At 34.8% G+C, this 26,088-nt stretch overlaps 1 protein-coding gene across 1 annotated transcript; it reads right to left on the reverse strand.

Moving 5' to 3' along the window:
- Positions 1–616: 616 nt before the first annotated feature.
- LOC131409669 (sulfotransferase 1E1-like) lies at positions 617–24,040 on the reverse strand. The gene is made up of 9 exons (XM_058547217.1): positions 23,947–24,040; positions 23,206–23,279; positions 17,849–18,010; positions 15,914–16,039; positions 15,012–15,109; positions 11,297–11,423; positions 9,550–9,644; positions 3,230–3,410; positions 617–1,347 (listed from the first exon to the last, which is right to left on the reverse strand). The coding sequence occupies exons 3-9, from the start codon at positions 17,997–17,999 to the stop codon at positions 1,235–1,237; spliced, it is 891 nt and encodes a 296-aa protein (XP_058403200.1). The 5' UTR covers positions 18,000–18,010; positions 23,206–23,279; positions 23,947–24,040; the 3' UTR covers positions 617–1,234.
- Between the last annotated feature and the right edge of the window lie 2,048 nt (positions 24,041–26,088).

A 26,088-nucleotide genomic window follows, 5' to 3' on the forward strand; every position in this document is an offset into this window, starting at 1 on the left:
ATTAAAGACGTAATACTCTACTAAGACTGTAGTGAACATTTCATGATCCTGTGTGTCTTCTGATTTAGAGAAAGGAAGCATTGACTGTTACAGTAAACATAGTGTACAAGGAAAACCAAAAATAGAATACAGAAAAATTGAAGACATAAGCTAAAACAACATTGTGTAAATAAAAAATAATAATTCTTCTTTTACTTTTGTTTTTGTTTTTTACTGGCAAATATTATATTCTAAAAACTTTAGTTTACAGAGCTTACATTCATTACATTGTATATAGGAAAGAAAGAACTCTAAAGCATAAATACTTCAAATTTGCCAGACATTCAAGCATAAATTACACTCATTATTTATAGGCATTATATAATGTAAAGTAATCTATATAGAGATTATTTATAGACATCTGGAAATCAGTTCTTTTATGCTCAAAATTTACATTAGACTAAGGTAAATTCCAATATAGCCACTTTGCAGAAAGTGAAAGAAAATAAGGAAGGAAATCATAGGTATAGTTATACCACCAAATTTATTTATTCTTTAGTTCTTTCTCCCAAGTTTTTCTAAGTCCATATACAGTTATTTATAAACATATTTATTCATATGTGTATACAGAGGTATATGCATATATTAGATGTACTAATAAATGGAAAAAAGTAACCACAATAATAAAGAATATGAAATGCTTGGTTATTTTTAATGAAACTCAAACAACTTGAACTATCTGTGTGTTTCTACATCATTATAGATTCGTGCAATATTTGTTTTTTTGTGTGTGTGTGTGAGAGGAAGACTGGCTCTGAGCTAACATCCCTTGCCAATCCTCTTCTTTTTGCTGAGGAAGATTAGCTCTGAGCTAACATCTGTGCCCATCTTCCTCTATTTGTTGTAGATAGGATGCCACTACAGCATGGCTTGATAAGTGGTGCGTCGGTCCGCGCCTGGGATCCAAACTTGCAAACCCCAGGCCGCCGAAGCAGAGTGCACGAACTTAACCACTACACTGTGGGGCCGGCCCCCAATTCATGTAATATTTGGAAAAAAAAAAGAAAAAGAAAGAAACAAAAGAAAAAAGATAATAGCAGGAATATATTCTTGTTTTTTTATATGAACACCTCAAAAACCACGTGAACTTGACCATAATTCTTCACATGACTTCTTCTCTACCAATCTTAAATTTTAAAAACGTGAGGAATGTGAGAAGAAAGCTTTAATCTCAGATATGTTAAGAAGTCTCTTTTTATATCTCTGTTTGTAATTTCAGTGTAGATCCCTTCATTTCCTCCTCATAGTGCATGTCAAATTTCTCATTCAGGGCTACTGTAAAGTGATTCTTCCAGTCTCCTACAATCCCTGTAACAGAAGAGAAAAAACAGTACGTATTATGTCTTCCAACCAGAATCATGAAGTTTTCTAATATTTGTCACTTTCATTAACCTAATTAAATTGTATTCTTGTACTCCTCAATTATAGAAATAAAATTCTTACCATAAATAATATATGTTTGAGCTCACAAAGAAGGATTTGTCCTGATAAAGAAAAAAGAAAACAAAACAACTACAAATTCCTTTCTCTAACTCTTCCCTCTTATGATACTTCACTTATTTTTTTTCTCCAATTTCCTCTGAATTGTTGGGGCTCTTAAGATGAGATGCATGTTTTACCCACTTCCAAGACATTAAATATCATCTTCATGCTGATAACACTTAAATCCAGACTTATGCCTGCATATCCAACTGCCTACATGACATTGCCACCTGAATTCCATCCAAGTATCTCGAATTCAACTAGTTCAAAAATAAATTTGTTTTCTTTCCCACCAAATTGTGTTTTCTTTGTGAACTTTTCCGTAACCTGGCTATGCAACACTGGGTATCCGAGGCATAAACTCGGAGGTTATTCCTCAACTACAACATGTAATTCTTTATACATACTCAGACTTCCTTCAAATCCATTGCCTCCTTCCATTTCTGCTGCCCCTGACAGAGAAGCTCCTCAGTGTTTCCCGCCTGTGCTAATAGGATAGTCTAGCAGGCCCTTCTCTTTTGCTTTCCATCGCATTCAACCCTCCCCTCGTCAGAAGGTGGTCACCCTGTATTTTAAATTAGTCAGTAGTTCACTTGCGTTCCTTAGTTCAAGGAGCTCTAAACTTTCCCGATGAAAAAGCCCAAAATGCAAAAGATAGAAAATGTATGTGCTGAGGATCAGATAGAGTCTGAGGATATAGCAGTAAGCAGCCCTTTACAAGCATAATTATTTCAAGTTCTTGATTTTATCTTAAAAATACATGTGGACATTATGGAAAAGGAGACTGAGGTACTCTGAGGAGTAAAGAAGTAAAATATAATCTGCATGTTAACTCTCTTTTCAGCGGCTCCCTGTTTTTGCCCAGTGTCAGGTTTGTTACTATTATTTTAAAAATCCCTGACCCTCTCACTGACAATTTGGTTCAAAGAAAGTTTCTTTGTTCTATCTCTGCTTCACATATCAGTAAGCCTGGATGTCCCAATACTCTGCATATGCTCCATGCCTTTGGATTTATAAACTAACTAAAGCTTATCAGACGATGCCTCCTCCTAATAGAACATCACCTCATTGTACTTTGATATTTTTGCTAAACAGACCTGTATTTGCCACTAAGGGCTTTGAAACTTAGTCTTTTTTTTAACAGTTTTATTGAGATATAATTGATATACAAACTACTGTGCATATTTAATGCGCACAATTTGATGAGTTTAAACATTTGTCACTTAGTTTTGAAAAATGTCTGCCATTTGGTCAAGAAAAAGCTAATTGTTCTAAGCTCGTTTCCTCATCTCAAAATGAGGTAATAATAGGAACTTTCTCCTGATTCTCTGATAAGAATTTAAATAGAATTTAAAAATTATGTATTTTTATAGAATGTACATGGTGCAGCACCAAGGCACGGAGGCTTAGTAAATGGTAGCTAGTAGAGTGTGGTATTAGTGCTGGTGCTGAGGTTGGGGTGGCTGCTGGTCATTCTTAATATAATGTGCCGCATATATTAAATAATCAACAAATAATAGCAATTTACTATTAGCATTAGTAGTGGTACTAATGTTCTATGCCTTTGCAGAACTGTAATTTAATAAAGAGAGTGCCCAAATGTGAAACAGCTCTGAAGAAAACAAGCTGGGTCCACAGGCATGAATAGATCTCAAAAGATTTTTCCCTATAACTGTAACAATAAAGGCAAATAGCATGACTATCTCACCCTTTCTCATGAAGGGAGATATTTTTTGGTTCATGACTTCATCTGGTAGAATTGTGTAATTGGTTGATGGATTGTTCTTCATCTCCTGGAATGAAATATGTTGTACAATCTTGTCCACAAGCTCCTCTGATGGCTTCCTTCCCAGAAACTGCATCAATTTTATCACCTCTTTTCTGATATCCTAGGGAGAAAAACATTTTGAAAACTCAGTTAGTAAAATTGAATATATTAGTACTGGGATGTAAAAAAAAGAGAGAGAGAGAAAACCTTTCTTTTTTTCCCACTGATATTGGAATTAGGCTTCTAATGAGGAAAAACACCTCTTAGGGAAGTGGTATTTTTTTTAACCTCTCCAAGCATAATTTTCCTCATCCATTAAATGGACATAAAAGATACTTCAGGGCCAGTCCCAGTGGCCTAGTATTTAAGTTTGGCATGCTCTGCTTCAGCAGCCCAGGTTCAGTTCCCAGATGCGGACCTATACCACTTGTCTGTCACTGGCCATCCTGTGACAGTGGCTCACATACAAAAGGAGGAAGATTGGCAATGTATGTTAGCCCAGGACAAATCTTCCTCAGCAAAAAAAAAAAAAATACTTCAGTGATTGTTAGAACACTAAACGAGGTGATGTTTACAAAATACTAATTGTAGCCCTTGATGCATACTACACGTTCAATAACATAATCTACGAATATAAATATACACTTTCAAAGACTACAGTATCCTGTGACAGATCAAGTTTTGGGTTGAAAATATGCAGAAGCTTTCATTTTTCTCCTAATCTAGTGGTGTAACTAGTGAGAAGCAAAGGAATCAGAAAGATTAAGAAAAGGTGAGAAAAAGGAAATACTCAACATGGAACATCAGATGTATAAGAACCATAGCTACAAACATCTTCATCTCTATGTCACTTTAATAGCGTACCCTATTATCCAGCTAAATCATTCAATGCAACCATTTGCCAAACCGAATAAAATGCTTATTCTGATGTTTTGTTCCCTCTACATAAAACGCTGTTCTCAAATTCTCTAGCCAACAAATTATAGCTTGTCTTTCAGACTTCAGCTTAAGTATTACCCTTTTTGGGATGATTTCCTTGACTATTCTAATTTGAGTTAGATGACCCTATATTTGTTCCCTTAAATTTCCGTATAAATATACTGTACCATTATTCTCATAATGTTTTTAATTTACTTGTCTGTCATCCACAAAAAATGAGCATGTGTCTACATATAATTTTTTATTGAGATAATATTATAACATTACATAAATTTCAAGGTACATCATTAAATTTCACCTTCTGTATAGACTACATTGTATTCCCTATCAAAAGTCTAGTTGCCATCCGTCACTGTATACATATGCCCCTTTACCCCTTTGGCCCTCCCCCCCACCTCCCCTTCCCCCTGTCAACCACCAATCTGATTTCTGTAATATGTGTTTAATTTTTGTTTATCTTTCACATATGAGTGAAGTCACGTGGTATATGTCTTTTTCTGTCTGACTTATTTTTGTTAGCATAATACCCTCAGGGTCAATCCATGTTGTCATGTTGTCTTAAATGACAAGATTCATCTTTCTTACGGCTGAGTAGTATTCTATCACTTCATCGTTGTCCACTTCCGTCAATGGGTACTTATGTTGTTTCCAAGTCTTGGCTATTGTGAATAATGCTGCAACGAACAACGGGGTGCATATATCTTTTTAAACTAGTGTTTTCATGTTCTTTGAATAAATATCCAAAAGTGGAATAGCAGGATCATATGGTATTTCTATTTTTAATTTTTTGAGGAATCTCCATACCATTTTCCATAGTGGCTGCACCAATTCATATTCCCATCAGCAGTGTACAAGGATTCCTTTTTCTCCACATCCTCTCCAACACTTGCTATTTCTTGTCTTTTTAACAATAGCCATTCTGCCAGGTGTGAGATGATATCTCATTGTGGTTTTGATTTGCATTTCCCTGGTAATTAGTGATGTTGAGCCTCTTTTCATGTGCCTGTTGGCCATCTGTATGTCTTCTTTGGAAAACATCTGTTCAGATCCTATGCCTATTTTTTAATTGGGTTGTTTGTTTTTTGTTGTTGAATTCTTTATATATTTTGAATATTAACTTCTTATTGGAAATATGATTTGCAAATATCTTCTCTCAATCGGTAGGTTGTCTCTTTGTTTTGTTGATGGTTTCCTTTGCTGTGTAGAAGCTTTTGAGTTTGAATTAATCTCATTTGTTTCTTTTTCTCTTTTATCCCTTGCCTGAGGAGATATATTTAAAAAATACTTCTAAGACCAATGTTAAAGTGCATGCTACCTATGTTTTCTTCTACAAGTTTTAGGGTTCAGGTCTTATGTTCAAGTCTTTAACCCATTTTTAATTAATTTTTGTGTATGTTGTAAGATAGTGGTCTAATTTCATTTATTTGCATGTGCCTGTCCAGTTTTCCCAGCACCATTTGTTGAGAATTTCCTTTCTCCATTGCATATTCTTGGCTCCTTTGTCAAAAACTACCTGCCAGAAAATGTGAGGGTTTATTTCTGGGCTCTCAATTTTCTTCATTTGATATGTGTGTCTGTTTTTTCTGCCAGCACCATGATATTTTGTTTACTATAGCTGTGTAGTATATTTTGAAATCCGAGAGTATGATACCTCAATTTTGTTCTTTTTTTCTTTGAATTTCTTTCGTTATTCGGGGTCTTTTGTGGTTCCTATAAGTATTAGGATCTTTGTTCTTTTCCATGAAAACTGTCATTGGGACTTTCATAGAGATTGAAGTGAATCTCCAGATTGCTTTAAGTAATATGAAGATTTTCACTATGTTAATTCTTCCAGTATATAAGCATGGAATACCTTTTCATTTGTTTGTGACTGCTTTGATTTCTTTCAACAATGTCTTATAGTTTTCAGTATACAAGTCTTTCATCTCCTTAGCCAGATAACTTTTGTAGAATTTCTACATGCTTTTAAAAACCTTAGCTCTCTCTCCTCTTCTACCTATATCATTTCTATGTTTCTGTCTTCAAACTCACTAATTCTCTCTTCCAAATGATCTGCTCTATTTCCAATGCTTTCTAATGCATTCTTCATCTCATTTATTGAGTTCTACAGCTCAAGAATTTGTTTCTTTTTGAAAATTTCAATCTCTTAGGTAAAGTATTTGTTTTGTTCATTAATTTTATTCCTGAGCTCATTGAACTGCCTCTCTGAGTTTTCTTGTAGCTTATTGAGTTTCTTTATGACAGCTATTTTGAATTCTTTATCAGTTAGATTATAATCTTCCATGACCTTATGCTTGGTCTCTGGAGCATGTTTTATTTCTATAATGCCATGGTTTTGTGGCATTTTGTGGTGCTTGCTGAGTTATTCCTCTGTGGGCGTATTTGCTGTTGCAAACATGTCTTCTATTTAGGTATAGTTTTTTTTATTCAAACTTTTCAACTGCTTGGAGATTAGAAGCCTTTCTTTCGTTTTTCAGTGGGTGGTACTATTGTGATAGTTTTTGGTTTCTCTTACCTGAGCTGCCTCTGGCTATATCTGAGGATTTGCATATTCCACCCTGCACAGCCTCTATTTGGGGTGTAGCCAGTACTCTCCTCCTGGGCACCTGGGCTTCTGGGGGTCACTGATGCCTTGCTGTTGCTGGTGTTGCTGCAGTTGCTGGCTTTGCTGCTGGGGCTCAGGGATGGCTAATGCTTCAGCAGTATCTGGGATCATCTGGTTCAGAAGCTCCACAGCCCTGGTGGGGGCAGGGAGTGGTGGGGAGGGAGCCTCCTAGGCAGGGCACCATCTCAGCTTTTGCTCGTTAGCTTGTGGTCACTAGGTGCTAGCTGAGGTTGGGATGTAGGAGTCCTGTGTGCACCCCACTGTTGCTACCAGGCTTCTAGCGAAGGGTAGGGTCTTTGTTCATAGGGCTCTGCCCCCTCTGTTGTTCTGCTTCCCACTGTTCTGAAGCTGGCTGGCTGGAGTCACACACATGCCTCTGCTGCTCCCCACCAAGTTATCCAGGGCTAGGAGTAGCTGGCTCAGTCACTACTGCCAGTGATCCAAGATCTTGGGCTCTGCATCTGCTTTTTCCCCATTTAGCTTCCTCTATGTTCTCCAATTCACCTGCCTTTGTATGTATCAATGTTTGGATCTTTCTGGTATCCTAGTGTGTTATGCAATGTAGCCTTTGATGGGTTATGGATGTTTTATTACAGATTGAAGGATAGAGACAAAAGGATCCTCTCATACCACCATGGTGATGACATCCTCCTGCATACAATATTAATATCTTATTCTCTTTCTACTTGATACATTGTAGAAACAAGAAAAAATTAATTTATTCATGCTTAGGGTTCTTATTGATTCAAATATAGAGGTAACTTGAACATGGCCATTATTGACCAAAATAAGGAAGAAATGGCCATGGAAATCTGGGGGTCTGAATTGGTTAAATTAACTAATAAATTTTGTTTTTGTACCTTTTAAATTTACTGTCTTAAGTATTCTAGTTACAGAACACAATGTTAGATAATATAATAAACTACAGATCATGACTGCTAATCTTTCAAATTTCTTCTAGTGTTAAATTTTATAAAGAAAATATAATTTAATTTCTAAAATATTATTAATACATTTATTTTAAATATGTCCTCATCAAAATAACTTTAGAATTACTGCAACATGGATTTTTATAATTCTGCAAAAATGTGAACAAGACACGGATATTGATTGCTTTCTTGGTGCTAATAAAGAATAAGAATAGAGAGGACATTTCTCATCTCTTGGTGAAGAGAACCAGTATTTTGGCTACCTGTTAAAAATATTATTTGATATGTGTAAATATGTGCTTTAAAGAATAAAATGAGCACAGCACCAATTACCTACTATCTACCTTATGGAATAGAACATTCAAAATTTGTTGATTTCTCCCACTGGCAAGTTTCCAACTGCATTTCTTTCACTGTCCATTCCCATTCCCCTAGACAACAACAACAGCAATATCAAAACCCTGCTATCCCGAAATTGATCTAATCAATCATGTGCTTTACTTTATAGTTTTCAAACTTATGCATGTATCCCTAGAAAATATATGGTTTGGTTTTATCCAATTGATGTGCATATTTGAACTTTAATCCTTTTCATTACCGTATTATATTTGTGTAACAATAATATACATCATATATTGATTCTTGAGTCTATGTATATTTGGGTTGTTTCCAATTTTTATGGTTATAGATAATGCTGTTATGAAGACTGTTGTACATATAATATAATGTACACAAGCCAGAGTTTCTCAAGAGTGTATACCTACTAGTGGAATTTCTGGGTCTTAAGTTATATGCATGTTTGCCTTTCCTAGATAATGGCAAGTTGTTTCCATAGTATTTGTATTTTTACTCTCCTGTCAGCATTGTGTTACTTCTCCCTGATGCCTATCCAGACTAACATTTATTATATTCAGACTTACATTGTTGTCAGTCTGCTGAGTATGAAATGACATCTCATAGTGATTTTTATTTTGGATTACTGATAATTAATGAAACCAGAGAAAAACTAGATCATAAGGAAATTTTGAGGCCATTATACTTTTACATATTGCTATTGCAGCATTATCTTTACTCTTTCCTTCTGGAAGTTTGAGTTGATATATGTGGGACTTTTTCACTTTATCCTACATATCCATTACTCTCTTTTCAAATGGTCTATTTATTTCACATGGTACATTGTATGGAATTTCCTCAGCTCCATCTTATACATCACTAATTCACTATTTAACCATGTCTTGCGTGTTATGTAACCATCTCTTGATTTTCTAATTTTAATTTACTCATTATTTTAGAAATTCTATTTTGCTAATTTTTTCAAATCTGCCTTGACAACTTTAGTAAGATCTTGTTTCTTTGTAAAATTTTTAAATTTTTCTTTGTTTCTTTAAACAGATTAAGCATAGTTATTTTATAGACTTTATCAGATAATTTCAACATCTATAAATTTGGAGTCCAGTTGACTCTTCTTGCCCTTTGTGATTCCTTGTGTGTATGTGTCTATGTGTGTGTGTGTGTTTGTTGTGGATGATTTATTTATTTGTTTTATGAACTCAAGTTCCCTCAAATTTTATCTTTGGTAATTTTTTGAGACTTGGGTTTAAATGTATTCATTCACCTGAGATTATTTTCATTTACTATCTCCAAATCTGTGCTAAAGTATCTGGATTGTTGTAACTTTTGGATGTGGCTGCATCATTTCTTTAAAGAAAGATTTTTGGATCTAGAATGTTGGCAAATGCTAACATTTTAGAAATTACTACATTGCCCACACATTTTCAGTTTCTTACCTCCTGCATGTCTTCATAGAAAAGAAATAGCACATGTGGATTCTTTCTCTTTTCCCACCAAGATTTTACATGATTATACCAGGAACCATAAGGAACTAAAATTGGAGATGAAAACAATGTAAGGCATAGTATCATCCTTCTACAGCTTTAAGATGAGTCTTCACACAACAGTAGCAACAAATAAATATAAATAAATTATCACAGAATGAAAACTAGAGATCAGACACGTATTTTAAGCAAATTTTTCTGCACCAAGAGAGGCAAAGTATGTTGACTAATCCATGTACTTTCGTCATCATGACATGGTTTATGACACAGAGAAAAAGTAAAGGAAGTTCCCTTTCCATCAATTTCATTTAGAGTTATGATAGCATTTTTGAAACTGGTGTGTGTGTGTGTGTGTGTAAAATCAAGTTGTTTGTGAAAGGAGTTGAGTTAGTGGAGCTATCAACATTCTTATCATCAGAATTCATTTCAGTCCAGGTCTCAAATTTACCATTTACAAACTAGCTTTGGCAACTGAAGCTAGTAACTATATAATTTTTTATTATGCTATTTGCAGTTTAGATGGTAAGGGGTATTCTCTTAGGGATCTCTTAGGGATTTTAGTGTCATTCTGACTCTAAAAAATTAGATTTTGGTGATGGTATGATATGACCAAATGCTGTCTCTTCCTTTCTCTTCTTTTATCTTTTCTTACGTATATCCAAGTGTTTTACCCAATAAAAAGCTGACAGAATAACATAATAATATATGAGTAAAAGTATTCTACTTTGTATTAAATCACTGCAATCTCTTCTGTTCTTTGACCTTATTGACAATTACCTTTACAGAAAAGGCATACAATGATATTTATGTGATCTTACTTATCCATTTTGTAGAGGTGCAACATTATCTTTCCCTGCCTTACAATGCAAGTTTTGATGATATTAAGGCATTATTTATTCGAGATGTTTTAGCATAAATTTTTCCAACATGTAGCAACAAACATAAAGTACATACATCCTACTTTTATTGAGTTAACATTATCTTCTATAGATATAGAAAAGGCATTATTATCATTTTTCCTTACAATTATTACTACAGGATCAGAATGGCCTTCTTTAGTTAAGAGTAGACTCTCTTGAAACCTTTCTTCCTCAAATCTAAATACTCAGTTGCTTTAGTCTGGAGTTAAATAAAAAGGCAAAATTTCCCAGAATTTCTGCTCAAGTAACTCTATACTGTTCTGAAAAATCTAGTTGAATCATTTAGGCTGTACACTGGGTAGAATGTGTAAGAACTTTGTAGATGTTCAGAATTCTCTGTGAATTCTGGTCTCACGTAGCACCTGAAAATTTTTGTGGAAACAAATGGGCATTCTCTCTCCTCTATTCTCTTTCCTGTTTGTTCACTGGAGTTTAATAACATGTTGTGAAATACTTTTCTAATAAAAAGAGACAAGAGAGAGAATGTGACCCTGAGTTTCTGTCTTAGAGAAGAAAGTTTTTACTTTCAACCCCCAAGCACACTTCTATATGTTTATTTTTAGGCATTGAGCTAGAGTGTCCAGGTTTTGCCATTTGCCATCCACATCTGGAAACCCTATAATTGCTCTAAAGGTCAAGGGCTTCTAGAACTTCTGTGTTTTAATTAAGGATAAGGGATGAAAATATACTAGGACAGACAACAAAAATTTTTGCTCAGAGATGCCATTTGTCTTGTATTACTTACCATGAAAGAATTACAGAAGAGAAACTGTTCTTACCTTGCCCATCCATGAATTTCTCTACAAACTCTTGAAAAGATCCAGGATGTGGATGCCCAGCTACCATTAGAAAGAAATAATATAAAGAAACAACCACGTCCTTGGCATTCCGGCAAAGATAGATCATCTAAGAGAATGAAATCATACATTAAATCACCTAATTTTTTTCAAACATAATCTTGTCAAGATTTAAAAAGAGACCATTCATGTTTTCAACCATAAATATAATACATATTCATTGTAAAAAGTGTATAAAATATATAAATAAGAAAAGTTCTTTAATAAAGTGACAGCATCTTTTGTAGTGTTCTTCAGTGTCAGTTCTGACTTTTCATTTTCAGGCCATTTTTACATATAATACCTCATCTGAGTGTCACAAATTCCTTTGATATAGATTGGACCAGATCATTATTATCCCCAATTTATAAATGAAGAAACTAAATTGAAGCTGAGTCAGATTACATCATTGACAAAATCAATGAGAGTAAATGATTTGGTAAATTATTCAGTCAACAATAAAGTCCTCTGGTCTTCATTCTATATCACCATCCTGCATACTAAAGAAAAAAAAAAGTCCTGTTGTTTCTTCACTTGCAATCTTGGAGAAAAATACATGTTTACAAGGGTCTATTTAAATGCACAGTGATCTCAGTGAAAATATAACTTCACCAACACCTTGCTGAGGTTCCGTTTTACATATAGAGGAAACATCAATAAATTAGCAATCAGGAAGACATGGTTTTAGTTGTGAGTTCTGACACTAAGAAATTCTATCATCTTGTGAAAGCACCAATCTTTTTGGACCTATATTTTATATGCGTTAAACAAGTCAGTTGGGTCAGATCTCTATGGTCTCTTCCAGGTCTGGTACTCAATGCTGCAGGAAAAGATCTGCAAATGTAATCTCCAGTAGCCTGGTGGTCTTCCACATCTGCTCTTAGGTACCTGAGCAATGCTATCAGAAAAGGCTGCTCTTGGTCTCCACTGTCTACTGAACATAACTAAGCTCACTAAGTTGTCTTACTCAAGTCTCTACATTTTCAAACAGTTTTAAAGAAATCTTCCAGTTTATTCTAAGAAGTATGGCTCTCATTTTTAAGATCTCGCTATTAAAACTTCTAATTATTACAGAAAAAAAGTGAACTTTCTGTTCGTATCAAAGCTATCATTAGCCATATTGAATTTTTCCAATCTTATGTACAACTCTTCCTAGTTCTTTTTGCCTTATAGCTGAATGGAACTTTGCTAATATATTCATGAATTTACTTCAGAATTTTCACTCCTTGCCTTTCTTTATGTTATTCTCTTTTTGTCTTAAATATTCTCTGCATCTCAAAATACTATCCATATTTAAAGTTTGACTCCAGGTCCTCCAGGAAGATTTTTATTCTCCCCATTCATGGGGGGGAAGCAAAAGCAATCCCTCTTCCCCTAAACTCCCATTAGTTTATCTTATCTCTATTTTGGCAGATCCTGTTCTATATTCCAAACTTCTTACGACACATGCTCTTCCTGCCTTGGAGGAAAATCTAGGTCTTTCCTGAAGATATGACTTTCCCTGCAACTCTCTCAAAGTCAAAGCTGCTACTTTACTCATAATTCACTTGGAATCATAATCCATGTTAAAAATTGAACACTTGAAAGACTGCTGTTCCTGTGATAGTCAATCCATACCTCCCCCAGATGAATTTCTAAGCTTGTGGTCATTCACTTGCTTTAACTGAAGATTTGAAGACTATCTCTTGGTATTACACTCCATTCCAAATCCTGTCATCATCTTGTGTAATTATAGTATTTGTTTGCATGCTCCATCTGATTCTCTGGGTTCTTGTACTCATTGATCCTTACTACTATTTTACGTAAGCCAAACACTTTTATAATCAAATTGAAAATCTTGTCAGTACCCTAAATGTTTCACTTCTGAAGCCTTATCCTGGAGCATCGTGTTTTCTTCCAAGAAGGAGCTGCTCCTCTCTTCTTCCTTATCAATTATTCCTAATAGACCTCTCCTGCAACTACTCCAAGACCTCAAATCTATGGGCTTTGATTATTTCTCTTATCAATTAGCCTATTCTTTTTTTTCTTCACTTTCTTCCTTTTTATCACTTATAGTTTAAGTTCCACCACTCCAAACACACTTTTACTAATAGTCTTAATCCATCTATCTTCTTGTCCCTTGGTGAATCATCTTGGAAATACTCAAATCATGAATCCATCCAACTCTTTTCCTATTCTTTGATGATCTCTGATGCTAACCAGTTTTGTGAAGACTGAGAATATGTAAATGTATAGTATCTATCTTCATTTGAGAAGTAAAAGGGTAACATCAAGGCTACAACCCATTCTCCAAAGGAAATAAAGTGATTTGGTTCAATCTCTTGAAAAAGAGTAATGACACATCTCCTAGAAAATACATAAATGGTACTTACTATGAGTAAATGGTATTTATTTTGTGTATGGAATGATTTCATCAGGATATATGTGGTCTATCTAGCATTATTTATGATAAAAGCAGACAAACAAATAAGAAACATTGGAATCTTCAGAATTTAGGACCATGGATCTCCAGAAAACATCAAATACACCGTGTAACATCAGAGTACAAAGTGAAAATGTTTAATAACTGTGATAAATCCCCTTTTTAGTTAATAATGGTGGCACATAGTACTTTAATATCTCACAGATGTAGTATGGGTCATTGTGTGTCCTAAAAATGCTAGAAAGGTCTGGAGAACAGCATCTGTGGTCCAAGACATAATGTTTTGCCTTTTCTTTGGGATTATATCTATCATTCTCTCTGAAAAGCAAAACTGATCATGTGAATTATCTGCTTAATATGTCTTTAATTCCTCATTATCATCAAAATGAGTCCAAACTTCTTAACTTGGCTTCAGTGTCTATTGTAATCAAACCGAGCTTCTCTCGTTTCACTCATCCAGCCAATGTGTATACTCAACCTCCCAGCTAAATTGAACTGGTTTCATATTCTCTCCTCGGGTTGCATCTGAGATGGTATAGACAAACTCTTATGCACTCTTCAAAAATCAGCTAAGATGTTACTTGCTCCTGGATGCCTTCCTTGCCCTCATTGTCTGGGCTGGAATTCTTCTCTTAATTGACCTATGGCACCTCCTGCAGTGGACCTCCGTTTCCCCAATGGACCATGTGTCCATAAGACAAGGATTGCATGTGTCTTGTTAATTGTTACATTGTTGGCACATGATAGGCAATCAGTAAATAACTATTATATGATATTTGTCTGGTTGATCCTTGTCTAGTTCATTTGCATTCTTCACAATGCCAAGCACAATAGTTTGCAAAAGGAGTACATTCAATACAATCAGTAATAACAACAAATACAAATGTAGCTACCGTTTATTGACTGTTTACAATATGCTAGGCATTATGTTAAGCATGTTACAACTATTATATCATTTAATCCTTTTAACAAGATGAGGAAGATGCTAATATTATCCTTCTTTTACAGATGAGGAAACTGCAACTTAGAGAGTTTACCTTTTTTTTCAGAATTACCTCTAGAGTTGGAATTGAAATCTAGACTCTCTGACTATGCTATAATCTACATTTATTAGATGTCTATAGATTCAATGAAAGAAATGAACAAGTGTGAATAAGACACAGGTTGTTATCTGACTTGATCATTCTAAAATTCTTTGAGTTGGATGATGTTCTGAGAATACTTGACTCTGGTTACCTTACAGTTCTTTTCCCAAAATGAGGCTGGAAGAAGCTCAGGTGACAGATGAGTCTTCACTATTCTAGGAGATGCCATCTGTTTTAGTTGTTCTACTCCTGATTTTTTAAAAATTCAAGGTTAGACAACTTCAAAAATTATAAGTATTTATATGGAATCTACAGATATTTTAAAAATAACAGTAATTTTAATATTTTCTACTGTATTCATAATAATAATTCGTACTCACTATGACAGAAGTTTAGATAGAGAAAATTATACAGAAAAAATAAGATCAAATAAAATTTCACCACTTTGGAAAAATCATTAATAACATTTTGGGAAGCAGTCTTCTATATAAATACATCTATGTGCCCAGATTCACATCCATCCAAATACCACATACAGCTGGAATTTTTAACATCTTTTAATTGCCTTTTTTCTTAATATATTATACTTAAATTGCAATGCCAAGAAAAATACGACATTCTAAAATTTTTAATGATTTATAGTGTTATTATATCACTTTTAACTATTCTTCTGTTGCTTAACATTTATATCGTTTCTATTTTTTCACAATATTAAAAAAATCTGTGACAAATATCCATTTGCACATATCCTTGAAAAATTTCTGGGTATTTTCCTAGTGTTTAAAGTGTTATCACATTCAGCTTGTAGAGAAATAAGTGGTCACATATTATTGGACTCTGTTGAAGGCATATAAGCACTATCCTTATTCACTGCATTCCAGACACAAGCTATACCATAAACTCTGTCAAGATTTAAATTTAAATTTACATACTTTCCTGTGTAGAAGACATAATACTAATTGCCACTCTTGCTTACAGTCTTTTTCCTTGCACCATCTACATCCACACCTTAAAATATACGTATATAGGTTTTTTAATCAACTTAAACATTACCATTCATTATTCCTTCTTTTCTGCATTCCAGGTAAGGTACTCGATTAAAAATGGCATCTTCTTTGCACTTTTCCACATCACCCTCTTTATAGATCATGTCTACGATTTCACTAACCCAGGTTGTACCTGTAAAAGTTAAACAAACCTGAGTCTCCTACTGACCGTACAGGGCTGATGACAAGAGTGGTGGATTTATAGCTTGATAAAGTAGGAAGAAATCAATAAAATATTATTTGAAAGATGTCAGAATAACCAAAGGACTCAAGAAATATTCCCTCCAATATTTAATCTTATAGGACCCCAAAATAGCCTTGATAAATAAGGATGAATATGGTAGTAAGACACACCTGTGGTAGGAGTCCACATTTGTCCATGATGAATTGTGACATTGCGCAAGTTAACAGTTTGGGATCTAAATTTTTACATCTAAATTTTTACATCTAAAGTAAGGGGCCTTGAATAATAGATGATACATTCAAGCATGCTTTCAACTACAAACTTTACTAACAGCTCCTTATGCCTCAATTTGAGTCCTAGTTCAGAGGATATAGAAAAGAATAAATCTGGTCCTTGCCCTATGCTGGTCAAAGGCCCTTTGAAGAGTCATAAAAAATGCTCAATAATTACAATCCTTCTTATTTCCTAAGAGTTTGTAATACAAGTAGGCACAGGGATCTAAAGGACTGCAAAGGAGGAATATTTAACTCAGTGTGCTGCTGCTGCTGTGATGTTTCAAAAAGAAGTGCCGTCAAGAGAACATAATTGAGCTCAGCCTTTACAAATTACTAGTATAAGTTCTCCAGCTTTGTGAGGTAGAGAAGGATTCTACCAGGCAGAAGAAATTCTTTTTTCCCCCAAAGGTCAGATACTTAAGAATAGTATAGTGGTGAGGAAAAGAATTGGAAATAGATTATAAAGCCTAAATCAAAGAGTCTACCTGAAGAGATGGATGGGGATGAGGCTACAGAGGCAAGCAGAGGGCAAGCCTAAAATGCCTTGTAGTCCATACTAAAGAGTTTGAGTTGTGTCCCAAATGTTTGGAAAGGCATCAACATACGTCAAGCAAGAGAGCATTATCAGGGTACGTTTTGGAGGAATTCTTCTAGTGGAAGAGTAAATAAAACAGTGGAGTGAGGGGTCAATAAGAAGGGAAACAGGAGACTGTCAGATACTGATTGTGAGATATATCTGAGACTAAATAGGCAAAACATTTTGATTGATTGAATATGGGAAACGAAGAAGCAAGAGACCCTGAATCTGGAAGAGCTCTCAGGTTTCCTCTTCAGATGACTGGTATTGTGCTGACGTTGACGCACAAAGGGAAGAGAAGTGGAGGAACAGCTTCGGAGTCAGAATAGCCAAAGACAGTTAGTATTTGACAAGTTTAAGCACTAAATGGAACAACCAGATAGAGAAATCTGGATTGGACCCATCTAATTTCTAAAGTTCTATGAATGTAAGATGCCAGAACTTTGATAAACAGTTGAGCTAATCTCAGGAAAAAAGATTTTGCTTAAAAATGGCGTTTGGGGGATTGACTTAAAGAAGTGGAGCTGAAAAGAGTATTTTAAAATCCGTGAAAGTTGCTTATAATTTGTCTGTACAATGACAATAGTGACATAAGGTAAACAGATTTAGTAGTTCCAAATTTTAGTTATGGTTCTATATTCATCCATCCATACTACATAATTTTCTAAAGTGGCCAACAATACCCATTTGTCAATGTGCTGCTCAAGTTATAGGCACAGACGTGGTCTTAGAATAGAGCTATACTATGCCACTTTTTCTATGTCTGTATTAAAACTACTACATCTGTCCTTATTTAATATGGAGAATGAGTGTGGAAGAAATAAATAGCTTAATATTTACCATTCAAGGTGGGTTTGTCATTTATTGGTGATAAGGGAACAACTTTGACATAACAAGGAGACTTACCAGATTTGGGATAGGTGACAATGACAATGTCATCTGGTCTTGCCTCAAATGCCTCCACCTCATCCCAAAATTCAATAAAATCTTTATACATTAGAATTCCATGGATTCTGCCAAAGTATGCAGAATAGTCAAATTTGGAAGGATCCATCATAGAGTGGCACACTGAAAGAAAAAAACTATGTTTTCTATGTCGTATGCACTTTGAAATGTTTTAACATTAATAATAGCTCTGTATATTGAGGTTCTCTTGAGAGTCTAGTGTTTCTCAGCTTTTGAGCATATAGGATAAAAAGATATTAAAGAAGTATGTAACATATTCTTGCTGCTTAACAGTTTCTATTCCTGTTAAGGAAATAAGTCTAACACAAAAGAATAAGAAAGTGCAAGGCACTATAAAGTAAAATGTTTAAAACTGTGTACAAAAGGTGTGATACATTTATATTATCACGTTTATACATCATAAATTCTGTGATGGATTAAAACAATAAAGCCTTCAATTTCTCTGTCAGAATTGATGAAGCATATCAAAATACTAAGAGGTTCAGAAATATAACAATATTTTGGCAAAGAATCACTTTCATTAATTACGTATACATTAAATAGCAATAAAAATTGATGGTCACATTTGACAGCTATTGCCAGATCTCAAAGTCAGAGCTTCTTTACATCCTGACTATATTTCGTTTACTGAAAAAATTCAAATGCGTGGTGAGTGTATTCTAAAAGAGAGGATGAAATTAATGACATCGTAGTGGATGTATCCAAGACACGGATTCTTGAGCACAGAAGGTTGTTCTGTGACCTCTGACATTTCCTTTACCTCTCTCTCTCACTGAATCAGTAAAGTAGTGGACACTTCCATTGAGTGACTTGTCTGAAAATTATATGGTTAAACAAGATGGTTATCATTTGATAATTCAGCTCCCAATCCCATGATAACCCATTTCATGTTCAGCAATTTTTAATTAAGCAAGCTTTCCTTCATTGGCTTTCAACTTCTTTCACTATCTTTTTTTCCCAAACTTACCCCATTCTGAGTTTGTAATAAAGCATCTCAACAAATTTTGTCCTTTTTTGATATTAGCTTTTCTAGATTTCCCTTTTATTTACCCTTGCCCAAAACGCTGCCTGGTAAGTTGTGATACTTTCATGGATTTGTGACTGCTGTGCTTTTATTGACTTCTTCAGAGAGGTTGTATTATAACAAGAGCATCTTGGAGGCAATAGTTCTTTTAGCCACCTAATGTGTTTCCTTTAATACAGACAGTACTAATCCCTGAGAGATGCTCTGAAGAGAGGAAATGAATTTAGCAGATACTGTAGCAAATTAGTGGAATTAAATTAGATTCAATTCAATTGAAACTAATTGAATTGAATCTAATGAATTAAATTAGAATTAGTAGAATAAAATTAGTGGATACTGTAACCCAAAGGAAGAAATATCTGAAGGTAAAATTTTAGGAAGACAGTGTCCTACAAATCAAGCCAAATCATTAGACCATTGACTTATACTGAAGGCTTCTTCTGGTAGTGTCTTCCCCACTGCATTTTAGGTGGCACATTACAGATGAAAACTTTCGGATGTTGCCTCCTAACTCCCCCTCAGCAACATGTGACCCTAAATCCCATTGATTCCTTCTCCATTATTTTCCTCTCTTTTCTATCATTATGGTCACTGACCTAGTTCAGAACCTCTCCAACCGTTGATTGAACATGCAAATAGCCTTCCAATTGGCCTTCCTGTAAAAAAGTGCATTTCTCCTTTTTCTACAACCATCAGAAGAAGAAAAATGGATGTTATTTACTAGGTACTTACTTTGTGCCAGACTTGAATAGTTTTATTTTTAAATCTTATTTATATGTAATAAAATTCTGTGAAAAGCACACACATCATTATCAATTAGATTAACTTTGTCCTGCCCTAGACTCCTTGAGGATAGAAACCATATTTATCTCACTCAAGAAAGGATAAATATGCACACATGTAAACACATAAATATAAGCATCCTTATTTTTGACAGATAATTGTTGAAAAAGTTAAACAATAGAGAGAAAATGAAAGTGCTTTCTTTATTCTACTCTGGAGAGATAGTCACTCCTAACAGTCTTGTATTTATGCTTCCAAATATTTAAATGTATATAAAATCTATATACTTATGTATATAATTTCATTTGTTTCATATTTTACATTCATTTTTCCTCTATTTTCTCACTGAACTATATAATGTGAACATACTTTGGTGTTGATACATAAATTCTGTTTTTATTCTTATAAATGACACACGGCAATCTATAGTATGGATGGAACATAGATGATACAATTCTTAATTGATGGAAATTCTTGTTTTCCCCAATTTTTTTCCATATAAGTAGTACTGCAATGACTGTCTTTGAACATATGTCTTTTCACACTTATCTTTGCATGATAAAGGAATTGCCAAAATAAAAGATATGCACATACAAGATATTGATAAATATATTTTTAACAAATCAATGAAGATTGTAGCGATTTGCACAGTATATGAAATTGCCTGTATTCTCACATCCTCACCAGGACTGGAAATTATTTATTGTAATATTTTATAATTAAAAAAATATATTTTTAGGGGCTGCCCGGTGGCTCACGTGGTTAAGCGCATGCGCTCCATTGCGGCGGCCCGCGGTTCACCGATTGGGATCCCGGGCACGCACTGAGGCACCGCTTGTCAGGCCATGCTGTGGCGGCATCCCATATAAAGTGGAGGAAGATGGGCATGGATGTTAGCCCAGGGCCAGTCTTCCTCAGCAAAAAGAGGAGGATTGGCAGATGTTAGCTCAGGGCTGATCTTCCTCACAAAAAAAAAAAGAAAAAATATATATATATTTTTTAAATCTGTATTTCATAGATATTTTGTAATTTTTCCTGTTTTCATAATTTGTAAGTTTATTGGTTATTTTAGTCCTTTTGATCCATTTTTGCCCATCAAGAGTGTTGCTTTTTCCTAATTGATTTATTGTTAGTAATTTATTCTTGATTTATATATTGAAGGTATCTGTACTTCTTCTGTGTTATATTGCCAGTTATCTTTTAACTTGTTTAGTGGTGTTGTATAGAAGTTTATTGTTCATGTAATCAAACGTGTCAAAATTTTGCCTTTTGGTTGGTACAGGTTACATAAATATTTAAATGTGTTCATATAATGAGAAATACATATGTGTTAAAACTTTATACATTTAGATGATTAATGTGTACATAGCAGAGAATACAGTTATTAAGAGCATGGGCTTTACAGTAGCCCACCTTAGTTTAAATCCTAGCTTTGCTATTTGAAGTTGTATGATCTTGGCAAATTACCTTAGTTCAGCTGTGTCCATTTTCTCATCTACAAATTGAGGATGCGAATAAGTATAATTCTTACAAAAAACAGTTATTGGGGTGTAAATGAAAGGATAAGCCTGGTAATTATAAATGATTAATAAGTATAAGCTTATATTGCTATTATGCCAAGTCTATATGGTAACGTAGAGGAGCCAGACATTTTGGACTGTCGCAATATCTCTATTCAAAACAGGATCAATATTTGTTCTCAAAAATTCCCAAAGATGAATTTCATAAATATAAAATTGTCTGGAGTACTTATGGTCAGTAATCTGTTTTCTCACTGGAGAGTGTAAAATGTATATATGTCCCATGTGACTTTCGCTCCTGTTTGTTTGTTTCTCTAACGTTCTCTGGGAAAATCCAGCATGACATTCATTTCATTTTGGCGTCAGATTGCACACCAGAAGGGAGGCACAATGAGGGAGTTTTTCATTTGTTTGTTTTTAATCAAAGCATGGCTTAACACGTGTTTTGGAAACCACAGACCAACACCAGTCATGCATGTTCATACCAAAAGAGAAAAGAATCCCAGTCCCTAAGGACAAACCCACCTCTTTCCAAACCTCTCTTTCAAGTATGTCAGGTGTAATATCACCAAAATTATGAGATTTTGATTAGAAATCAGTCTTGTTAAGAAATCAGCTTGTTCCCCAAACCTTCTCCTTGTTCTCAAAAAATAGATCTTTCATCAGAAACAACGTGTATGAAAGGCATCACTTGCCCTGACTACTGATTTGTTTATTCATGTTCTGCCAGGTTTGTAAGAATTGGCTTATAGTCAATTAGAAGTAGCTGACTTATCATTAAACAATTAGCTGACTTCTGGCTGCCCCGTCATCATCAATTTTGGTCTCAGAGTTAAACAAGGTGGCATATAATAAAATCTCTTTTTTTGTTTAACTTCTTTTGGTAAATTATCTCATATAACAATGTATAGATTCACTCTCTAGCTGCTCTCTTCTTTCTCAAAAGACATATTGCAGTTAAAAATTGTTAATTTTTTTTTCTGAATATGTAGGTTACTGTCGTCTAGAAACACCAACAAAAAATTCTTAAAACTGTGATTCATAAATTCAAATGAATTAAGAAATCGTTTTTTCTTCTTTCCTTTCTCTTTACTTCTTCTTTCCTTCCTCTTTTTCATCCTCCTTTTCTCCATCCTCCCCTCTCCACCCCTTGATCTGCCTTTCATCCAGCAAATACTCTCTAGGTGAGTGCCTCCCTTGTTCCCAGGCACAGTGTTAAGTGCCGGGATACCATGTGAGTACAGATGCATAGGGCTCATTTAGTCCTCACTGTCTTGGACTTACCTGGATTTGGGTAAAGCTGCTGAAAGCAGAGAATATCCTTTTGTGCTTCATTCTATGCCAGGCCTCAGCACTGTGTCACTCAGTAGATGCTCACAAATACTCATCAAATTTAATTGTTTGATCAAATCCCTCTGGGATCTCTAGTTTCTACTAAGGACTCCAAGATAAAATAGATAGTATCTGTCAGTGATCTCCCTGTCAATGATTTACCAAGGACTTGGATTTCTGTTCTTATTTATCTGATGTCTCCCACTTAAAATTAACAGTAATACTTGCAAAGCCCCTGGTAGTAATAGACTGCTTCTGACATATTTCACAAAAGTGAACACCAGCCTAGAAGCCAGTCTCCCCTCTGTTTCTACCCTGCTTGCTTCATTTTCCTCATCAGTAAAATGGAGAACATGTCCAGCATGCAGGACTTACAAGGTAGCTATCATACTGTCGTTTTATGTTAAAACTCTTTAAACAGCAAAGCACTAAATAAATGCAAGATATTAATTTTAACGACAAGAGTGATTTAAAAAGACTTTAAATACTTTACATTATTAAGTAACTAAAGTATTGATAAAGATTTTATTCTCTCTATATTTCCTTTTTTAACAGCTTTGTGATATATAATTTGTGTTCTATATTTCCTATATCTATAATATAAATATTAATATCAACAATAATGATAAAAGTACAACCTGTGGAGATGGTCCTGTGAAAGAAACTGGGTGATCCAGTTTAGTTTTCTCCAAATTCCCACTCAGGTTGTAAGCTGCAAAAAAACATTAGAACCACTTGTGCATTTGGAATGTTTCTGGTGAGCTTTTATTCTGAATTCAGAGAAGGAGGTGGAGATTAATCTGAGGGGCATGGCTTTCTGTAACACTGTGATGGAATGGAGTAAAACAAATATGGATACATACCTGCAGATATATTTAGCCACACAGAGTCATGCTTATTCATACAGAGATGTCGAAAGCCTCTGCTGTTATTTTTCATTATTGGCTCCTAATCAAATTCCTAAATTTGCCAACAGCTATCAGTGTGTTGAGGAGAGACAGGGAGAGGAAGCTCAGGGGACAATGAGGGAGAAGAGATTTGAGGCAAAATATAGAGAGCTTAGAAAGGGAGAGTCCCTTACTCATTCACTGATGAATAATAAAATGGGTGAGGTTACTTTCAAGAGAATAAACTTGCTAAAGGAGTGAGAGGAGAGAAGAAAATGACAGGGAAGAAACAAGAGGGCAGCGAGGACCCAGGATCAGGAGACCTGGCTCAGTTTACTGAGACCTGTCCAAGAAGGCTTTGCCGCACGTGGTTGTGTCCTAACAAGTCAAGTAGAAAACACCTTCTATTTAACATCTTTGCTTTTAAGTCTTAAGCGTCCCTGAAAATCAAGAAGAGATGACAGCTGAGGAAAGAATGCAAACACCACTTACTTTTGGATTATGATTTTAAACATCTCACATCTCTCTGCCCCCAATCACATTCTTCATGGTATAGTGCGGAATTTCCAGGTAAAGTTAGCCGTTGGCACCTTTAGAATTCAGAGAAGAGAATGAGAAAAATAAAAGGCCGAGGATTTGTGGAACCCATGAATCTTCCACCTTTCTTCTTTTCATGTCTCTACACCTACTCTTTCTCGAGTTGAGAAAATTTTCCCTTGCTCTCACCCCACCATCACTATCAACAACTTCAACCCAGTTGGTTGCAAACCTGATTAGTTCTCATTTATCTCTCAATTCTAATTAGATTGCACTTCCTTTGAAAAGTCTTCCCTGACTCTTGCAAGATTGAATATCCCTTTGAGTGACTTCAAACCCTGCATTTCTCCTAGTTAGCGTGTATTCCTCCACTGCACTGTAATTAAAATTTTCTTCTTCAGCTTCCTTATTGTACTGTATGTAGCCTAAAAACAAGGCCTTACTCTGTGATTAGCACACTGCGTGGCATCTAGCAGGCTGGGCATTGGATACATATTAACTGACTGAAAATGGCTGATGTGTTCAAGAAAGATGAGAAGCTAAGAGATCTATCATTGTTCCTGAAGGCGTTAATATCCAGCCCTATCCAAAGTGAAAGAAAATAGTTAAGTGGTTTCTGAGAAATGGGGCTTTTCGTGATAGAAAATCAGGGTAGAGCAAAAGCAACCAGGAGCTCAAATTTAGATTTTATGTTATTTGGTTTTATGCAATCAGTCATTTTATTTTTTATATTTACTGGAGTTAAATAAAATGTGTGTTAAAAACAGTTAGTCGTTAAATATACAAATTTAATAAGGAGTGTAATTTTTAACACTGTTGCTTAGCTTACCTTAATCTTTTTATTATTTTTTTATTTATTTTTCAATAATAAGATTCTGTGAAGCTTCATTTATTGTTTACAAAAAATATTTCATCTAGAAGTTAGAATATGACCATGTTGTTGCAAAATAACTGATAAGCATTGAATAGATAAGAGAGATAAGGTAAATTTTACTTGAGCCAAATTGAGGATTATAATCTGGGAAGGCAGTTTCTACAAAGGAAGAAAATGTTCTGGGGAAGTGTGCTTTTCAGTACAGTTTTATACCTTTTTAGAACAAAGAACATACACTAAACACAGCAAAGTTACATATTCATCAAAGTTTCAAAGAGGTATTCAATTGCAAAACAGCAGGTCAACATGACCCTGATGTCCAGGAAAAGAAACTTATCTTCAGGAGTACAAGTATGGGCATAACCTATACTGGTGTCATAGGAGGGGAAGTATGCATTCTTAAGAGAGTGCATTCTTTTACTTTGAGGTAATGTTTAATGCATTCTTTACTTTAATGGTTAAAGCAGCTGTACAATGTAGGTTTGATTGATCACAAATCAGACTTCTTTAGTTCAAGCTGAAACAGCTTTGAACCGGAATAGCTACCCCATATACCTCAATATGTGACAATCTCTTGTCAAGCTCAAACCCATCTGAACAGTTTTAACCTTTGGGCCATCTCTCTTGTCTTTCACTTGTAAGCAATTAGCTGCAGGGATGTTACAAATGCTTCTAAATCATGTCATGCTGGCAACCAGCAAAGTTCAAAACATTTAACATCAGAAAATCTTCCAAATGGTGAGGATTCATATGCTGATAAAAATAGAAACAACACGCAAAATGGCCACCTCGACCTTCCTTCTTCTCCATGAACATCCTTCTCCGTCGTACAAAGGAAGTTATAAAATGTTTGAGTCTTTTGCCTGACCTTTCCTCTTTGTCCACTCAATCTAGAAAAAGATCCCAGATAAGCTCCTATTTTTAAAATGTTTCCCTTGACTTAGAATTTGGGCAGATCTGGTATCATATCTCTATCATACTACGAAACCCTGAAAAAAAAATGAGACTGGCTTGTCCTTGTGACAAATGTTCCCAAGACAATGGCTGCTCCCTATTTGTGACCAGTGAGCTTTTTCTTTTCCTTCTGTATCACACACTTACTCCTTTCAGGTCGAGTTTGAGGATCCTAGAATCTGTTTTATAAACGACAAGATTTAAATATTAATAGTGAAAAAATAAGTGGCAGCATGACTGTGTTTTTTTTTAATTAATAGACTTTATTT

Source organism: Diceros bicornis, chromosome 8, assembly GCF_020826845.1.
Source record: "Diceros bicornis minor isolate mBicDic1 chromosome 8, mDicBic1.mat.cur, whole genome shotgun sequence".
Classification (NCBI taxonomy): Eukaryota; Metazoa; Chordata; class Mammalia; order Perissodactyla; family Rhinocerotidae; genus Diceros; species Diceros bicornis.